A 16925-nucleotide genomic window follows, 5' to 3' on the forward strand; every position below is an offset into this window, starting at 1 on the left:
CATCAGAGAGATGAGGGCATATGTCGGTCTAAACATTCTAATGGGCATCAATCAGCTCCCGGAATATGGCATGTACTGGGCAAGTGACATTTTCATAGGGAATGCTGGCTTCAAAAAAACAATGACAGCCCGACGTTTTGAAAAACTCAGTCAGAACTTGCACTTGTGTGATCGCGACTCCGAGCCTTCCAAAGGCGAGCTGGGCTATGATGGACTCTACAAAATACGCCCCCTGCTGGATATTGTTGGGAATACCATATGGGATGCCTATTTGCCTAGCCGTTGTTTGACTATTGATGAGTGTGCTATTGCTTCAAAGGGACGCTTTTCCCCAACGCAGTACATGCCGTCGAAGCCTTTGCGGAAGGGCCTTAAGGTGTGGATGCTTTGTGACTCTCGTTCTGGTTACTGCCACCGCACTCGTATTTATGTTGGTAAGCCTAGTGATGATGTGGCAGCTGCCGCGGTGGGCCACAAGGTGGTGACATCACTGGTGAGGGGCCTTGAGGCTAGACACCACCATCTTTTTATGGACAGCTTTTTCACGTCAGTTTCCCTGCTGCAGCATTTACTGCATCAGGGGTTCTACGCCTGTGGCCCCACCAACCCTTGTCGCAGCGGCTACCCTGACGCCCTCAAACCTTGCAATGTGGGAAAGCTAGCTCCCGGCGAGTTCTACCAGTGTCAACACGGCAACCTCGTGGCCTCCGTAACGAGGGATGCTAAAATTGTTAGCTGCCTCTCGACTAACTGCGCACCTGGTATTGTGGGCATCGGGCCGGGCAAGCAGGAAGGAGATGCTAAAGACGGAGATTGCACTGATATGACGGGGCTTGGGATTCCACGTCCCCTCCCTTTGCTTTTATACCAGGAGAACATGAGGGGTGTCGACCTGTGCGACCAGCTCAGGGAGTGCTACCAGGTCGGGAGGCCGTGCAAAAAATGGTGGCGCTACTTCTTGTGGTTTTACATAAACCTCTGCATTGTCAACTCCTACGTGGTTTTGCGCGAGAGTCGAAGAGGGCTGCCGCCAACGGGGTTTAATGGTAAACAGTTCACGCAACGTCATTTCCGCATTCGCCTGGCACAGCAGCTGATTGGTGACTACCAGGGGGCACGGGGCATGGAACGGGCTGCCCGTAAACGACACGCGGACTCGCCCTTAGAGTACGGGCACCGCCTTGAGCGCATGTCAGAACGCTCACGTCGCTGTCGGAACTGCACGAACAAAGGCCTGAGACACGAGAGCGTGTTCGGCTGTAAGATCTGCAATGTGCACCTATGCAGAGGAGGGTGCTTCAGTGAATTCCATAAATAAGCATTTTTCTTAAAGAAATTTCACCTTTTGGTTGTTTGTTTATTATCAAAAATGTTAAAAACTGTGGATTTATGATCCAAAGGCAACCACTGCAAGTGCTGTACCAATCATAGTAGTCTGATTTGATTAGTAACTGTACTGTAGTATTAGTTGTTGTAGTCATGCACGGTTTGCAAGAAATGAGCAAGTATACGTTTGCATTAGTCTCTAGAATGTTTTATCTAATTGACTTTCATATTGCCAACAAAAGGCCTTGTCACTTTTTATATTATGATAAACAAAATGCATTTTCTGGATTAATAAAACTTTTCCACACATGCATTGGCACTTAAAACAGCATATGTTTTCTGTGATAAGTTCTTATGCTTTTCCAAAATAAATACATACAGAAAAGAGATCCCTCGGTTATTTCGGATAAGATTATTTTTCAAACCAAGACCATTCCTAATCACAGTGTTTAGGCTTTTTTGTCCAGAAGGCAAGGAAGTATTTATATGGCCAAAAAGAAATAATCTCCCCAATAAACGGAGAAAGAAGTGCAGTTTTACAATCAACCCACTAAACCTATAAGCACTGTACAATGAATGTGAACGAGAACAAGGGTATTATAATGACTTTAATAATGTGCACTTCTACTTCTTAGGTACTTCAAAAAAGGGAGATCTTTAAGTTAAAGATGTGAGCATAGTGACTCTCTCAGGATGAGATTTACATTTATAAGACAGATAATGTATTTGTATTGTGTTGACAGGTACATTTTGAGATGTGGTGGATTATTCAAATTATATTTTCAATCTTAAACTCACAAAACAAAATGTATTAAATGTCTGGTTGTTTAGAAATTAATTTTAATTAAAGTTATGTTTGTGATTTTGTAAAAATTGGCCCATTTTGTAAAAGACATACGAAAGGTAGTTTTGTAACATATCTATGTAATACATACAATTATAATGTAATAATTGGGTAAAACAACATGGTTCCATTTGTTAAAGGATGCTTTTACCCCAACTTTGCACAGTAGGAATACAAATTATGATCAAGTCAATAGAGATAATATAGGTTGAACTATTGCTTTGACATTAGTTAACTACATGTCAGTTCTATCAGTTAAAATTGTCAGATAACAAAAGAAAAACAGCAGTAATTATTTAGCGGCCGTCCTTTTAACAATTGTTTTAATTGAATGTTAACATACCGGTTAACATATAATAATGAAATAACATGACAATTATTTCTGTGTTATTATTACCCATTGTTAGTGGTGTATTTATCAATGTTAATGAATGGAACCTTATTGCAAAGCGTTACAAATGAGTGAGACCATTTTTAATATCTAAAAAATTATCCACAAGCTTATCATCTCAAAATATTGAACTGCTTGTTTGGATGTTCCCTCAGCATGTTTTGGTGATTCACAGTGTTCCTCCTGAGGTTTGGGTTTCTCAGATCTACGGCAGTGCTGTTTCCTCTAGCTCTCTGACGAAAAACGGGTTAGTCAACTGGACGCCCCTCCTGTCGATCTAGGGGGAGTCCCGTGGGGAGTTGCTATGGCAACCCCAACATGTGAAGACAGCAAGTTGCCAGCAGGCTCAAATAGTTGTCATGGGTACTTGCCGGCTGTGAGCTGGGAGATAGCTCAAACCACACCCCTTGAGCTCAGTTCCAAAAACAGTCCACATTCAACTGTGCAGTGCTACAGCAACAGAGGCTACAACGGCTTTGGTGTTTTGCTTTGCCTCTTCTAATAGCTGTAAGAGTTATGTTACTACGGGTATTTAAACTGAATTCAATCCGGATCTTATTACTTTTTATACACATACTAAAACACATTTTCAGCCTTATTAATCACTGAAGTCATGTTTAGTTTTGACTTCAAGAAAAGTGAAAAAGTATAGGGCAGATATGAGTGGAGTTTAACAGTTATTTATTTTAATAGCTACGTTATTATTGTCATTTCAATTGTTAAATTATTCATATTATATTGTATATTCACATTATTATGACTTACCTTTAGTTATGACAATGTATATTATTACAACGGTCAAGGCTGTTTATTACACTATACTTTTTTGTGTTCTGCATTTAAGTTGAAAGGTACAAATGCATTTTAAGACATTACGGTATCACAGTGTATTATTTTCACATGCAAGTATTTTATTATGTAGTTTCCAGAATTACCAGATTTTTATATTCAGCCACTAGAGGGCAATGTTTACATTTAATACAATTTTGAATACAAAAACCTTGCCGAAGTTACATGCTTTAGGTATTTTGGCTCTTTTCTAGTGATAACTGTTCTCTTTATATAAATATGTGCCCAAATGTCTTACACCACTAAAATGCTTCAGGACCCTCGTGTAAATGAGATGTGGGTACAGGAGATTTGAAAATAAGTTGATACTCATCTGCACCTATTGTCTTCTATTGTATGGACACAAATAATGCAAGCGCAAGGCAATGCCAGTTACCAGCATTCTTCAAAATATCTTCTTTTGTGTTCTGCAGAAAAAAGTCCTACAGGTTTATAATGACTCACCCATAAATGAAGACAGAATTTTCTATTTTGGGTGGACCATCACTTTAAGAGTAAATTCCTCCCCTTCTGCCCTGAGATAAAAAAAATAAACCAGTTAAACATGAACAAAGTCCATTCCTACTGAGCATTACAGTAACGCTTGGTGAGTATCCAAATTAGGGCTATCTAGGTGTTTATATAATGTTTATATAAGACAGCAATTTATATTGTTTAGATGTCATAAAATACTTTATATGAGTTTGCCTATAGTGACAGCAAACAAAACTCAGCTTCATAATAAAAAAAACAATGAGATGAAAAAATGGTGTTAACAGTATGTGATCACAGCAATCAAAATGCATTATAAATCAAACATGAGAGGAAAAATGATGGCATCCATCCATTCTCTTTGCTATTTATTAGCAGATTTATTAGCCTATTGGGTCTCAGAGAGTGTCTATCCCTAACTATGCTGTATTGAAGCACGTATGGATTAAGGCAAGAGCTCTGCTTTGAAGTTTGGTTCAAAAACGTTTTCTTTGTTTTCAAAAAGCCATTGCAAAAGAATTTTCATTAAACAAAAAAGTGTTTTCTGTCTTTGAATTTGCAGTGTTAACATTGTGGCCTGCATTCTGTAGTTGAATTTGCTTAGAATAGGCGTTGAAATGAGGTGTATAAAACAAGGAAGCGTGTCCATGGGTCATTTGTTAGTATTTCCATCACTGATATCTAACCACGTACTTACTAATCCTAGAAAGAGTGAACAAGAGTGTTTGGTAGACGGACTCAAGTCTTGACTGGTGTGCATTACATGTGCCTTTTTGGAAATGTACTCCTGTGGGTATACTTTTCAGTAAGCAGACCCACAGAAAACAGTTTGGCAGTTTGTTGAACGTCTCGAACACTATATCATATTCATTGTATCAGTAGAGCAAACATGATGAAATGCTTTTACAACAATCTGAAACTTTTTTATTTCTGTGCAGCATATTATAATTGCACTATAATGCAAATCACACGAAGTTCCTTATTTAAGAAAGTTTGTGTCATGTCACAGGGAAGTGTTCAGAATAGGGATTGTAAATGAAGATCGTCCTTCTACAGTATTTGGCATACAAATGTAGCAATATGCGACGACAGAGTAAGAGTATTTAATCTATTGAGAGGTAGGAAATACTTGAGTATTTTTCCTCAAGAACATTTTTCAAGTATCTGTACTTTCTGGCAATAATTTACTTATGAGTATTTTCCACTGCCAAATCTTAAGTTTTTTTATTTATAATTAAACTTTAACTTCAGTTTTCTAAAACAAGAATAGTTTACTTAAAATCCTTCATTTTATTAACAAATCTTAGCAAAACCCAATAATTCAAACAGAGATGGTCAAACGCATAAAGAAAGGTAAATATAAAACAGTTTGTCAAGATTTTTTTGTCTCATCAGGGAGGTGTGGATATAATTGATAGTCCTGATAAGGAGGTAAAGCTGAGGGGTCATATTGTTGATAATTTAAAACTGGAGGATTTAGTTGTGCTGGAGGTCCAGGGTAACCAGGAGGAGCAAACTGACCAGGGGGTCCAGAGTAACCAGGGGCGCCAAACTGACCAGGAGAAGGTCCATAGTTACCATGGGTACCAAATTGTCCAGGGGCCACAGGAGGAGCATTGGGGTATGCACTGCCTCCTGCTTGTTGGTTCCAAATTCCAAAGTCACTATTAGAGGGACCTTTTGCATCAGAGGTTGTCAGAGGAGGTAGAAGGACGACTGGAAATTTGATCTCTGGATCTGAGGCATATGGCACATCAAGGTAGACCTAAAAACAAAGATTACATGTTGAAAAACTCAATTAGAAATGGGTCTTAACAGATATCTGAAAGTGTATAACAGTTAACAACGCTAACTCTAAACTTTTAAACTAAAAAAGAATTAAAATCGTTTAAAATCGCAGAAACGTACTTTCAGTCTGTACTCAACCTTGATGATCCTGCAGTTAAAGATAGAGGCACTAAGGCAAGGTGGAATTGTAAGAACTTTGGTGATATTTTGGTTTGTTTTCTGCTCGATGGGTTCTCCCTCCTCTTTAAGAATGTCATGTGTGTGTACTTTTCGTTTGCTTTTGGCAAAGAAACTGTGTTTTTCATACAGGCAATATTTTGGCTTGATTGAACGGGATGAATTGTTCTGAATTTCAGCCAAAACTTTCAATCCCTCATCTGAAAAAGATAGACAGACTGTAATCAATATCAATTAGATTGTTATACATGTATTATAGGGGATTACACACCACAACATTTACAGCTGGTACATCATACAGTATGTTTTAGGTGATCACAAGTGCACAGCACTAAATATGAGAAAACCACTTTCAGTACAGGTTATAAAAAATCAGATAAGAAAAATGGAACCCTATGTTAAATAAGAGATATTAAATGTATACCTACTATGTATCTCACTTAACTGTTTGCAAGCACAATACATTATGTGCATGATGAAATAGAAAACCAGAAAGACAAGTTGGTGCGGGGGTTCTGGAGTTGGACATTACGGTTGATTTGAAATCAAAAATGTCTGTCAAATGTTAAAGGGGTGATTTAACGCCGCTTCATGCATTCTGACTTCTTTACGATGTTAGACGTGCTGGCTTCTCGTGCTTGACATGGTCAACTTGTCAAAAAACGAGTTTGACGTATTACGTAGTATTTCTGTGCTCGATAAACTCCACAAAAGGTTTGTATAGGTTTAAGTTTTTTGAACATGGAAAACTTTTCTTAGTCCCATTTTGGGCAATTCTCCAGAAAAAAGTTTGAAATCGTTTGAAACTGATAGACATAAAGTAATATCTGTGTTTTGTTGAAAACAATCGGCACGTACGTGCATAATGTAAACAACATGAACTTGTAATCTATGATGTATTGTGTGCTCGTGATTAAGTTAAAGCTTTATGTTTTTATTACCTTAGAATGAGATATTTCTGTCTACTGGACCTTTAAGCGGTAAACCTTTCCACGTGGACGTTTTACGTTAACAATATTATCCTGTTACAAATGCACATACTGAACATAATAAATGAACGTACTATGTTCATTGTTTTGCACTGTCTGTCTTGTATAGTCACATGACTTAGAAACTGATCTTATAAGACTGGTTTGCAAATAATTGAATTGCATCATTTTTGTTAGTCTTGTATGAACCTGGGTGTACATGACACAAGAAATTAAAAACAGAAATTGAGAATACAGCAGCAGCACGGCCTGTTTTACCGAGGTAGTATCCTGTTTTCTCGGTCTTTATATTCATGGCGACACTTCCAGATGTAAAGAGCTTCATTTGCTTATCTCTGCTTCCATACTGAGGTACCTAAAGGAGACAAAACAAATACTATGTAATAAAACCTCCAACCATTGTCAATATATGTATGTTCAAAGTAACATTTATTTCAGATGACTTACCAGAAGTTCAGGATTTAGCGGTTCAGGTTTGGGAACGTAATGGAACTCAATTTTGGCTTTGCTAGAAACCCGCAATGACCTGCACAGTTTTGTCCTTAAGGTGTACACAATTTTGCCCACTGAAGCTTTGAAAGATGGTGGGAAATTCCTATATGTAAGACGCATAAGTAGAGTTATTTGTATGACGTGTAGGCTATATGTTTCTAAACAACATTCTATATTGAATGTAAAGAAATGTTTCAATAAAGTTTTGCCATACAGGCCAACTTACTGTTGAGGCAACTGAAAAACGAATGGGTAAACATGACGTCCTGCTGCCACAAGTGAGTTATCTACCACGACAAGATTATAGGGAAGGAACCAGCTTGTTTTAATAGTTTCTCGTTTATTAGTTTTACATTCATTTTGTGTAGCCTACGCATAAACTTACAAGTCTGTCCAGAGGGATCTTTCACCAGCTCCTGGTCATTGCCTAAAACAGCAAATGTATGGTTAACTAAACAAAGTATCAACGTAAGCGAACGTGTACAGGCTCCTGCTAAGCTCGTCCTACCGTGCGATTTGTCCTCCCGAACGAAAAAGCGCTCCATCGAATAAAACTTTTCCTTATCAGAGTAAACAACGGTGGTTTTTCCATAATGCTCGCTCCATCGCACGTCTGCCTTCCCTTTTATTTGGATACTTAAAGATTGCATTTGTGTATCCTTCGCAACCTCGAGAATGACTTGTCCCGATATAATATCTCCGTTGGTAAACGTATTGTTCTGATTTATAGGACTGTAAATCACAGATATGCTCTTGACGGTGAAAGCCATTGTGCTGCGGTGTTGAAGCAGCTGCTGTAAGTGAAATGTCTTTATTTGATCTCCCCTGAACTTTTAACGCCACCAGTTCCAGGAAGGAACAGCGATGACGGCTCACCTTTACACTGCGGGTGGGAGACGGACTTGCGCTCTAGGGTGTGGCCGTGCGTGAAAAACGTGCAGTAGGTGCATCATGGCGTATTTATATAGTTGAAATGTTTCTTCAAAGGCAACGACGAGAAATGGGGGTTCAGTCAGCGAAGGAAGAAAACGGACAGAGTTATACGTATACGATCGCTTTCCTAAAACATCCAATTTAGGCATTATAATATGCTCGGTGTTTGTGGTTTTATTATAAAAATACATGCCATTGCAGGTGATCGTGAAGCTTTCACTATGTAAAACACAACAAACTTGACTGTTGTGTCATACATTAAAGGCAGTGCTCGAATTGAAGAGGGACTGTGGACATAGGGACCCATAACAAGTAAAAAATAAACGTAGGGGATCCCTCAGGTATTTTTATTTGAGTAGAAAAGATAATGACACATGTGATTAAATTCATGCAATGGATTTCGTGAATTAATCCTTTACAATTATTTATATTAAGTTTGTTTAGCTATAATGTCATGTCTCCAAAGACCGCAAAGCGCACATCGTTGACATGACTTCTATGGTGAAATTGTTTCATTTACAAAAGCCCTTACAGTGATTAAGAAGAAAAATGCAATTAGTCTTTTGTCTACCATAGAAGAATATGATTTAAAAGAAAAAATCTAGCCCCTTATATATTTGTATTTTTTATTTATTTATTTTTGTGTGTAATTTATGTACCTGCACCCGTTTTGTACGTTTTATTGGTAAGAACTGTTATTATTGCCATATTGTTTGTACATGAAAATTTGTTCAATAAATAAAAAACTCCGGTAAAGCTAACTTCCACTAAAAATTGGAGAACAATAAACTTCCACTCGCAGTCGGGAAGAAGAAACTTCTACTTTTTTGTGGTAATTTTCCACTATATTTATAAATTCCATGTCGGAGATTTTGCGTATATTATTTTAAGGCCTGGTTCTGGGGCTCCAAAGATCTCGATGAAGATGAGTGACAGCTTTTTAGTAGTTATAAAGGGAGTGCTCGTTGTGCTGTTTCTGTGCTATATATAATCCATTCAGAATTGTATAAAACGTTTTGTTCATGCTGCTAAAGTAGTAGAATCATATACTATGTGACCCCCTGTCACTCAAATGGTTCTTTTATGGCCTGTCAATCTTAATGACATTTATGGTATATGGTTGTTGTGGATCCTATGGCCTCGCTGTGGGCTAGCTCCCCCCTCACCATAACCAAAAACCTTGCTTTCAGCATGGCTGGTTTTCTCCTAGGCTACATGCTGGGAAAGTTTGTTTGTTTGTGTTTGTAAATTAGAGAGAGAGAACGTGAATGTTTGTGTGATGTATATTCTAAGAGTGATTTGTTTCTTAGTTTTTTGGCCTTTTATCGGGCAAATGAGTGATTGAGACCTTGGCGATCTGCAAAGTGTGATTTGCCCCCCTCTCTAACAGGCAAGTCATGTCAACCAGTCAATCACATTAGGTTGGTTTTTTATGGCCTGTCAGTCTTGTTGACAGTTATGTTTTACGACTGTCGCTGTCTTTCCTACACTCACCCTGCAATAAAAGGAGTTTTCATTCTGCTGGCATGACAACCTGCTGTTCTCACATTACTGTGTGAAAGACGGGTGAGTTTTTAAATGAGAGAGAGATCAAGTTAATGTTTATGTGATGTTTCTTCAAAGAGCAAGTTGGTTCCAGGTTATGATTAAAGTGTTTGGGTCAGCATTTTTATCATTGTGCCATAAACTATTTTTCATTAAAGGACATATGCCCTGATATGTTCTTGTTGGTCATGGAGGAATGGGAGATTGTTTTTGTTAGCGTCTCTAAGGGATGCGTTCTAACAATGGTATAGGCTTAAGACAATGAATCAAAAAAGGTTTGGGTTTCCATCCTGACTGATCTTCTGGAAATGTCTGTGTGTCTACGAGCTGGTGTGAAGGAAAATCTTTCATGTTTGTATTAATGATTCTTTTTTTAAATCTTTTGGCATTAAAAATCAAACATGCCCCACATCTGGTTTAGGGTTAAACTTTTGAAAACAAGGATTAAAAAAACCTACTAAATATCTTCATCTTCAATTTGTTTATTTCTATACTAAAGACACATCTTTCCAGCAAAGCATTCACTTAATGCAAATATGCTAAATAAACGACCGGGAGACTGCATTTATTAGCTATTATTTACTAGAATAATTTAACTTGTTATATTAACACCATGTACTGTGTTTGACCTTTTTTGTGTTTTTCGGTTTCTATTTTCCCTGTAAAGCTGCTTTGGAACAATCCACATTGTGAAAGCTTTCTTTACCACTTCTTAGTTATAAATTTGCATGGTTACTTATTTGCAGTTTTTAGTTATAATTGTTCAGGTGATCTTTGTTCTAAATAGTTCTTTGAATTTGTACAAAAATCGAATTCTTTAAGAGAACGTTACGTTGGATTTATAAGGTCCTACTTTGATTTATGGTATGCTCCACGGAGAGTGATTACTTCACCCCGTGCTGTCCAGCTTATTTGGTCACAGTTCAGGCAGGCACAGGTGGTCCTGTTGCCTTCCTGGACACCTCCATCGCCTGCTTTGGTAGGCCCTGCCCTCAGCACCGACACCTTAGCGCACCTTTGGCGCGGGGCAAGCCGAAGTAAGTTTTCCCCCAGTGAGCTCCCTGCACAGGTGTTCAAGGTCAGGGAGGAGGGACATCAAGTACTGCTAGTTGCACCCTATTGGCCCAACCAGACTTGGTTCTCAGAGCTGATGCTTCTGACGATGTCCCCCCTGGCCGATTCTCCTGAGAGAACAAACTCAGGCCCAGGCTTCCGCCACTAGGTGTCTAAATGCCCACAAGTGGCACCTCTTCTCATCCTGGTGCACTTCCCACTGGGAAGACCTGCAGAGTGGTGCGGTCAGGGTCGTGCTCCACAAAGGGTTGGAGAGCAATCTCTCCCCTTCTACCCTTAAGGTGTATGTTGCGCCATCGCCGCACATCACTTACTGGTCACAGGTAAGTATCGGTCAGCATGACCTGATCATCAGATCCATGAGGGGCGCGTGGAGGTGCGCTCCGTACCATCTTAGTGGTCCTCATATCTATCCTAGAACAATCTACTGGATGACAAGCAGTCCGGGAACCACTCAACCGAGACTGCACTGCTATCAGCCACAGAAGCACTGTGGCTAACCAAGGTGGAATCCAAATCCTCGGTCCTGATTCTGCTGGACCTATCTGCAGCGTTTGACACGGTCAATCACCAGATACTGTTAGCAACCCTCTCATCCTTAGGAATCTCAGGCTCCCCTCTCCGCTGGTTCCAATCGTACCTCTCCGGCAGATCATTCAAGGTGTCATGGAGGGGCTCGCTGTCCACTGCTCACCACATGATCACTGGGGTCCATCAGGGATCAGTGCTTGGACCCTGCTTTTCTTAATTTACGTGACATCCTTAGGAACCATCATACGGGCACATGGTTTCATGTGTCACTGTTATGCTGACGACACCCAGATCTACATCTCATTTCACCCAGACGATACCACTGTAGCAGCTCGCATAACAGCCTGCCTAGATGACATCTCAGCTTGGATGAAAGAGCATCACCTCCAGCTGAACCTGGCCAAGACAGAACTACTTGTGTTTCCGGCACACCCCATGGTGCAACACGATCTCACCATCCAACTTGGCAATTCCACTATCCCTCCCCACGAATCAGCCAGGAACCTTGGCGTCATATTTGATCAACAGCTGTCCTTCAATGATCACATTGTAAAGACAACTCAATCCTGTCGATATGCCTTATTCAACATTCGAAAGGTTAGAGCCTACCTCACTGAGCATGCGGCACCACTCCTTATCAAGGCCCTGTTAATCTCAAAGTTGGACTACTGCAATGCTCTCCTTGCTGGTCTTTCTGCAAAGGCTATCAAACCACTTCAGCTGATTCAAAATGCAGCAGCACGCCTCATCTTCCAACAGCCCAAAAGGGCTCATGTGACACCCCTTTTAATCTCTTTCCACTGGCTACCGGTTGAAGCCTGTATCAGGTTCAAGTCACTGATGTTTGCCTACAGGACTATCACTGGATCTGCACCGGCATATTTTCACATCCTCCTACACCCCATCAAGAACCCTGCGTTCAGCAAACGAGCGGCGCCTTGTAATGCCTTCTCATAAGGGCATTAAATCACTTTCCTGCTCATTCTTCAATTTCCACATATCACCTACCTGTCAGTAGGATGTGGCCTCCGTAGCACAGGCTCCTCTCTCGAGGTTCCTGCATTCCACAGTGTCCCTCACGGTGCCAGGCGGCCATCTCGTATCTGGAATAGGAAGGCCCCCGCCTGTGACGGCCGTTGGTAAGAGCCCTCTCCCTTATTCAAGTGCTGCCTTACTTTTTTCACTGGGAAATCATGATTTGTGGCAGTGCTCACCCGTGACTCGCCTAGGCTGGTCAGGGTCAAGCCGCTTGAGGTTGTGATATGGCGAAGCTCAGTGGCGTTTTCTATAGGAACCACATCTGTCGGTTCTAATACAGACAATATTTTGGTTGTTTGCACGGGATTAATTGTTCTGAATTTCAGCCAAAATTTTCAATCCCTCATCTGAAAAATATTTTTAGACTCTGTAATCAATATTACTTTGAAATATCACTTAGATGTATTATAGGCGATTACACACCACAATATTTACAGCTGGTACATCATACAGTATGTTTTAGGTGATCACAAGTGCACAACACTAAATATGAGAAAAATACTTTCTGTGCAGGTTATAAAAATCTGATTAAAAAAAGTGGAATCGTATGTTAGATAAGAGATATTAAATGTAGGCCTATACCTACTTTGGACTGTATCTTACTTAACTGTTTGCAAGCACAATACATTATGTGAATGCTGCAATAGAAAACCAGACAGTGCGTGGGTTCTGGAGTTGTACGTTACGGTTGATTTGAAACCGGAAATGTCTGTCAAATGTTAAAGGGGTGATTTATGCCGTTTCATGCATTCTGACTTCTTAACAATGTTAAATATGCTGGCTTCTCCTGCTTGAGATGGTCAACTTGTCAAAGTTTGGACGTATTACATAGTATTTCTGTGGTCGATACACTCCTCAAAAGGTTTGTATAGGTTTCATAACGTTTTTTCCAACATGAAAAACTTCTTTGTCACGTATTGGGCAATTCTCCTGGAAAAGCACGGCAAGGAAAAATAAATAGCCCACCCATGCGTCAACCGAAAAGCGATAGGAAGACCAACTTACCATCAAGATTGACTGCCCTGTGTCAAGATTGGCAGCGCTGAGGGCCTGTAGCAGCAGCTCATTACTCTTGCGATAGTGAGAGAAGTTCAGCTGTGTATGTTTGTTTACAGCATTTTAGTGATGGATGTTATATAAACGGTGGATTTGCAGATCATTTAAAACTGATAGATCTAGCGCTCTCAGCACTAAAAGATAATGGACAGGAACCGCTCGCAGTATGATTTGGGTGTGAATCATTATTTACAGTATTATTTATTTAGTAATTCAATTTGAGTTTTTATGAATGTCTAGGCCTCTTTTCCTGCTAGGTCATTGTGACAATTAGGCCTCTTATCATCATGTCCAATGCATGCAATCTACCCTTCAGGTGTTCGTGTGTGTAAATTGTTTGTTTCAGCAAGTGTGAATGAGTGGAAAATAACAAGACTGACATAACGACCGGAGACCCAGTGGCCTTTGACATGTTTTTATCATTATTACAGTACATGCCTGTCATCTTTGATAATCTATAGGACTATATGTCCTATCTCATGAATCCAGAAGTGCCTGAGAGGTTTGTGTTCTTGTTCTATTGTATCTATTGATAACCAATCATGTGAGCTTGATTTTCTTAAGTAAATAACCTAGTTAGTCAACTCTGTTATCTTAAATACTACTGCATTTTGAATGTAAGGCAGGTGGGCCTTTGGAACTCCTTGAGAGCGATGAAGCTGAGTTCTGCTGGCAAAACTACGAAACATTTTCTTAAGCAAAATGTTCTTAGATTATTGGCATTCTTAAAATTGTAGCCTTTCCGGCTTTCCAGCAAACCATTTCTCCAGCAACTCCTTCCACATAGGCATGGCAACCACAGCAGGCCAGAGGCCTCTCCGAACCCAGATCCAAACTCTGGGTCGCTGGTTGTCAGAGGCTTTATAAAAGGTACATACTGTCAGATTGCTCCCGCATCAAAGAAGCCTATCGGATCCTCATCGCCCGAATCATCCAGTGCCAGTCCGCCGCCATATTACACAATCACCCCAAAGGAACCCACTCCCCCTTCGTCTCCCCACCGCAGCAGATCCCTCTTCTTTTAGAAGTGAGTATTGCCGCAGCAACCGCCCCTACAGGGGCCCATGCTCCATCACATGCTCTGTCGCAACAGACACCACCCAACTTGAAGCCAGTATCGTGTCAGCGACCGCCCCAGCAGGGACCCTTGCTTCCATCACATGCTCTGCCGCAGCAGTCACCACTCCAGCCATGGAAACACCTGTCTTTTTGCTCCATTGGCTTCCATTCATACGCATGCGAAAGACTGGAAAAGCAAGCTTCTGCTGCAAAGCTGCGCATGCTGCTGCATTCCAAAGTTCAAGTTCGGTGAACCCTCCTTCATTCTTGGACTAGTTCCCTCATATCCTGCTCCTGCCCATGTTCGCAGATGCATACGACAAATATTTGCGTTCTCAAATTGCAATGTGACTTGGACAATACTGGAATCCATTATCACTGCAGCGACCACCCTCGCAGGGCCCAGCTTCCATCACGTGCTCTGCCATAGCAGACACCATTAAACTCGAAGCCAGTATCACCGCAGTGACCGCCCCTGCAGGGTCTCTCTATCCCTTGCCAACTGCAGCAGCAGCGCTCGCTCCCGCAGGAGCCTATCAGCCCTATAAATAGTCAAGCTGCCTCACCTCCATTCTCTCGAACGTCTCGCAACATCCCTCCTCCACCCTGTGTTTTAATTGTGGCCCCACTTGAACCCCCAGTGGAAAGAAATCCTAGAATCGCCCCTGCACATCAGTATTATTAATGAGTAGCTAGCCTATATACATTAGTATACTTGACATAAAAAAAGTAAAACATACAGGCTACCATGTGTAATATTGCTGTTTCTTGACTCAATATTAGCCTTTTGTATTAATTAGTCTATTTTTGTATAACCTTGCATGTATCATATTTATTAATGTGTGTAGAATGAATATTAAAAGATTGCCTTGCCTTTTGTGTATTAATTGTAGAGCACTGTAAGTTAAGCATATTGTTGTGTTGACATTTTCAACTGGAATCAAGATTTGGTTATGTGTGATTTTATAAATATTTTATATACAGTATAGTTACTTATAGCACACTTTAAACTTGGTTAAGGTAAGTGCTTCGTCCAAGGCAGTCTTTTTATTAATTATTCCTTAATCTCAATTACCTTATGACTCAAGTTCTAATATTTGTATATGCATATATTTATGCAATCCTGATCTGCCAACAAAGTGAAGTCTGATTCAGAACTAGGCGTTGCACTTTCTGGAGTGTTTTAAATGTCCACTAGATGTCAGTGTGAGATAAAGGTATGCAAATTTGTTTTAAAAAAAGTTTACCGAACAGCATTCAAAGTAACATTTTCATTAAAACATTCCCAAGGATTTTAAGTTTTCAAAGCTTTGTTGCTCATCGGTTTGGACATATTCTGAAATGTGGTAAACAAGGATTTAACATCAGCACAAATTGCAAAATTGCTGTGTTTAAAATGCATTTCTCTGGCTTTATGAATATGAAATGTACCTAAATGGCAAAGTAACAATAAAGTAGTCAGAATTTATATAATCTGAATATCTGCCAGAAAAATCATATTTTCTGTTATCTGTACCAATATGTTAAAACATAGAAATAAAAGCATGGATATATCAGATCTAAAAGAAAGAGTGACACTGATAAACCAAGTGTAATACTGATTCTTAATCACACAAAAATATATTTATAGATCTATTGCAAGGGTATAGTAATCAATCACAAATCATTTTGAAATTAAGATCTTAAATTTCAAATTTGTGAGTGTATATGTCCATATATAACTCACATCAGATTTGGGGTATCAACTACTCCACTTTGAGCGGGCCGTATATACTTTGATCTAAAAGAAGGCATAAGGCTCCTATAGCTTCATGTTAAATACAGAAAACACAATGGGGATATGGCATAATATGATATTTTCTTTAATATTGATTATAAAGCGAATAATAATGTCCACCACACTTTATTCCAAGTACAAACGTAAAGTAGCCTAAATGTTTTATTTTTATTTTAGATAGCAGTTGAACGTTTGGTTGCTGCGAGGCCTACTTTTTTAACTGTGGCATTCTAAACGGTTTAATGGTCTCCTTATACCTCTTGAAGGGATACTTCACCCAAGAATTACAATTCTGTCATCGTTTACTCACCTTTGCTCGGATGAACACAGAAAGATATTTGAAAGAATAGAATATTACTTTATTGTCATTGTTAAGGGAACAATGAAATACAGTTAAGCAGCTCTTCTTGATGACAGTTGTGACAATTTAAACAAAGGTATATATACACACAATATTATAAAAATATAAATCCTAAAAAATATCCTAAAATAAATATCCTAATAAAAATATAAAAGTTCTGGGGCACTTTTGATTACAATTGTATTTTTTCCTACTATGGTAGTCAATTCTTCCCAATATATTTG

At 39.6% G+C, this 16925-nt stretch overlaps 1 protein-coding gene across 1 annotated transcript; it reads right to left on the reverse strand.

Annotated features, from left to right (window-relative positions):
• Positions 1-4786: 4786 nt before the first annotated feature.
• Positions 4787-8214, reverse strand: LOC306904979 (arrestin domain-containing protein 3-like). Its single transcript, XM_079475280.1, has 7 exons — positions 7836-8214; positions 7713-7754; positions 7554-7614; positions 7283-7430; positions 7094-7190; positions 5790-6046; positions 4787-5646 (listed from the first exon to the last, which is right to left on the reverse strand). Exons 1-7 carry the CDS (start codon positions 8095-8097, stop codon positions 5254-5256), a joined length of 1260 nt encoding a protein of 419 aa, XP_079331406.1. The 5' UTR covers positions 8098-8214; the 3' UTR covers positions 4787-5253.
• Positions 8215-16925: the final 8711 nt, after the last annotated feature.

This window comes from Barbatula barbatula (genome assembly GCF_947034865.1).
Source record: "Barbatula barbatula genome assembly, chromosome: 2".
Classification (NCBI taxonomy): Eukaryota; Metazoa; Chordata; class Actinopteri; order Cypriniformes; family Nemacheilidae; genus Barbatula; species Barbatula barbatula.

Coding starts and splice junctions, on each gene's coding strand:
- LOC306904979 (XM_079475280.1), bottom strand. CDS start 8,097: ATGGCTTTCACCGTCAAGAGCATATCTGTGATTTACAGTCCTATAAAT. Junction 7,615..7,712: donor AGATCCCTCTGGACAGACTT/GTAAGTTTATGC, acceptor TTGTCGTGGTAG/ATAACTCACTTGTGGCAGCA. Junction 7,431..7,553: donor GTTTTTCAGTTGCCTCAACA/GTAAGTTGGCCT, acceptor TCTTACATATAG/GAATTTCCCACCATCTTTCA.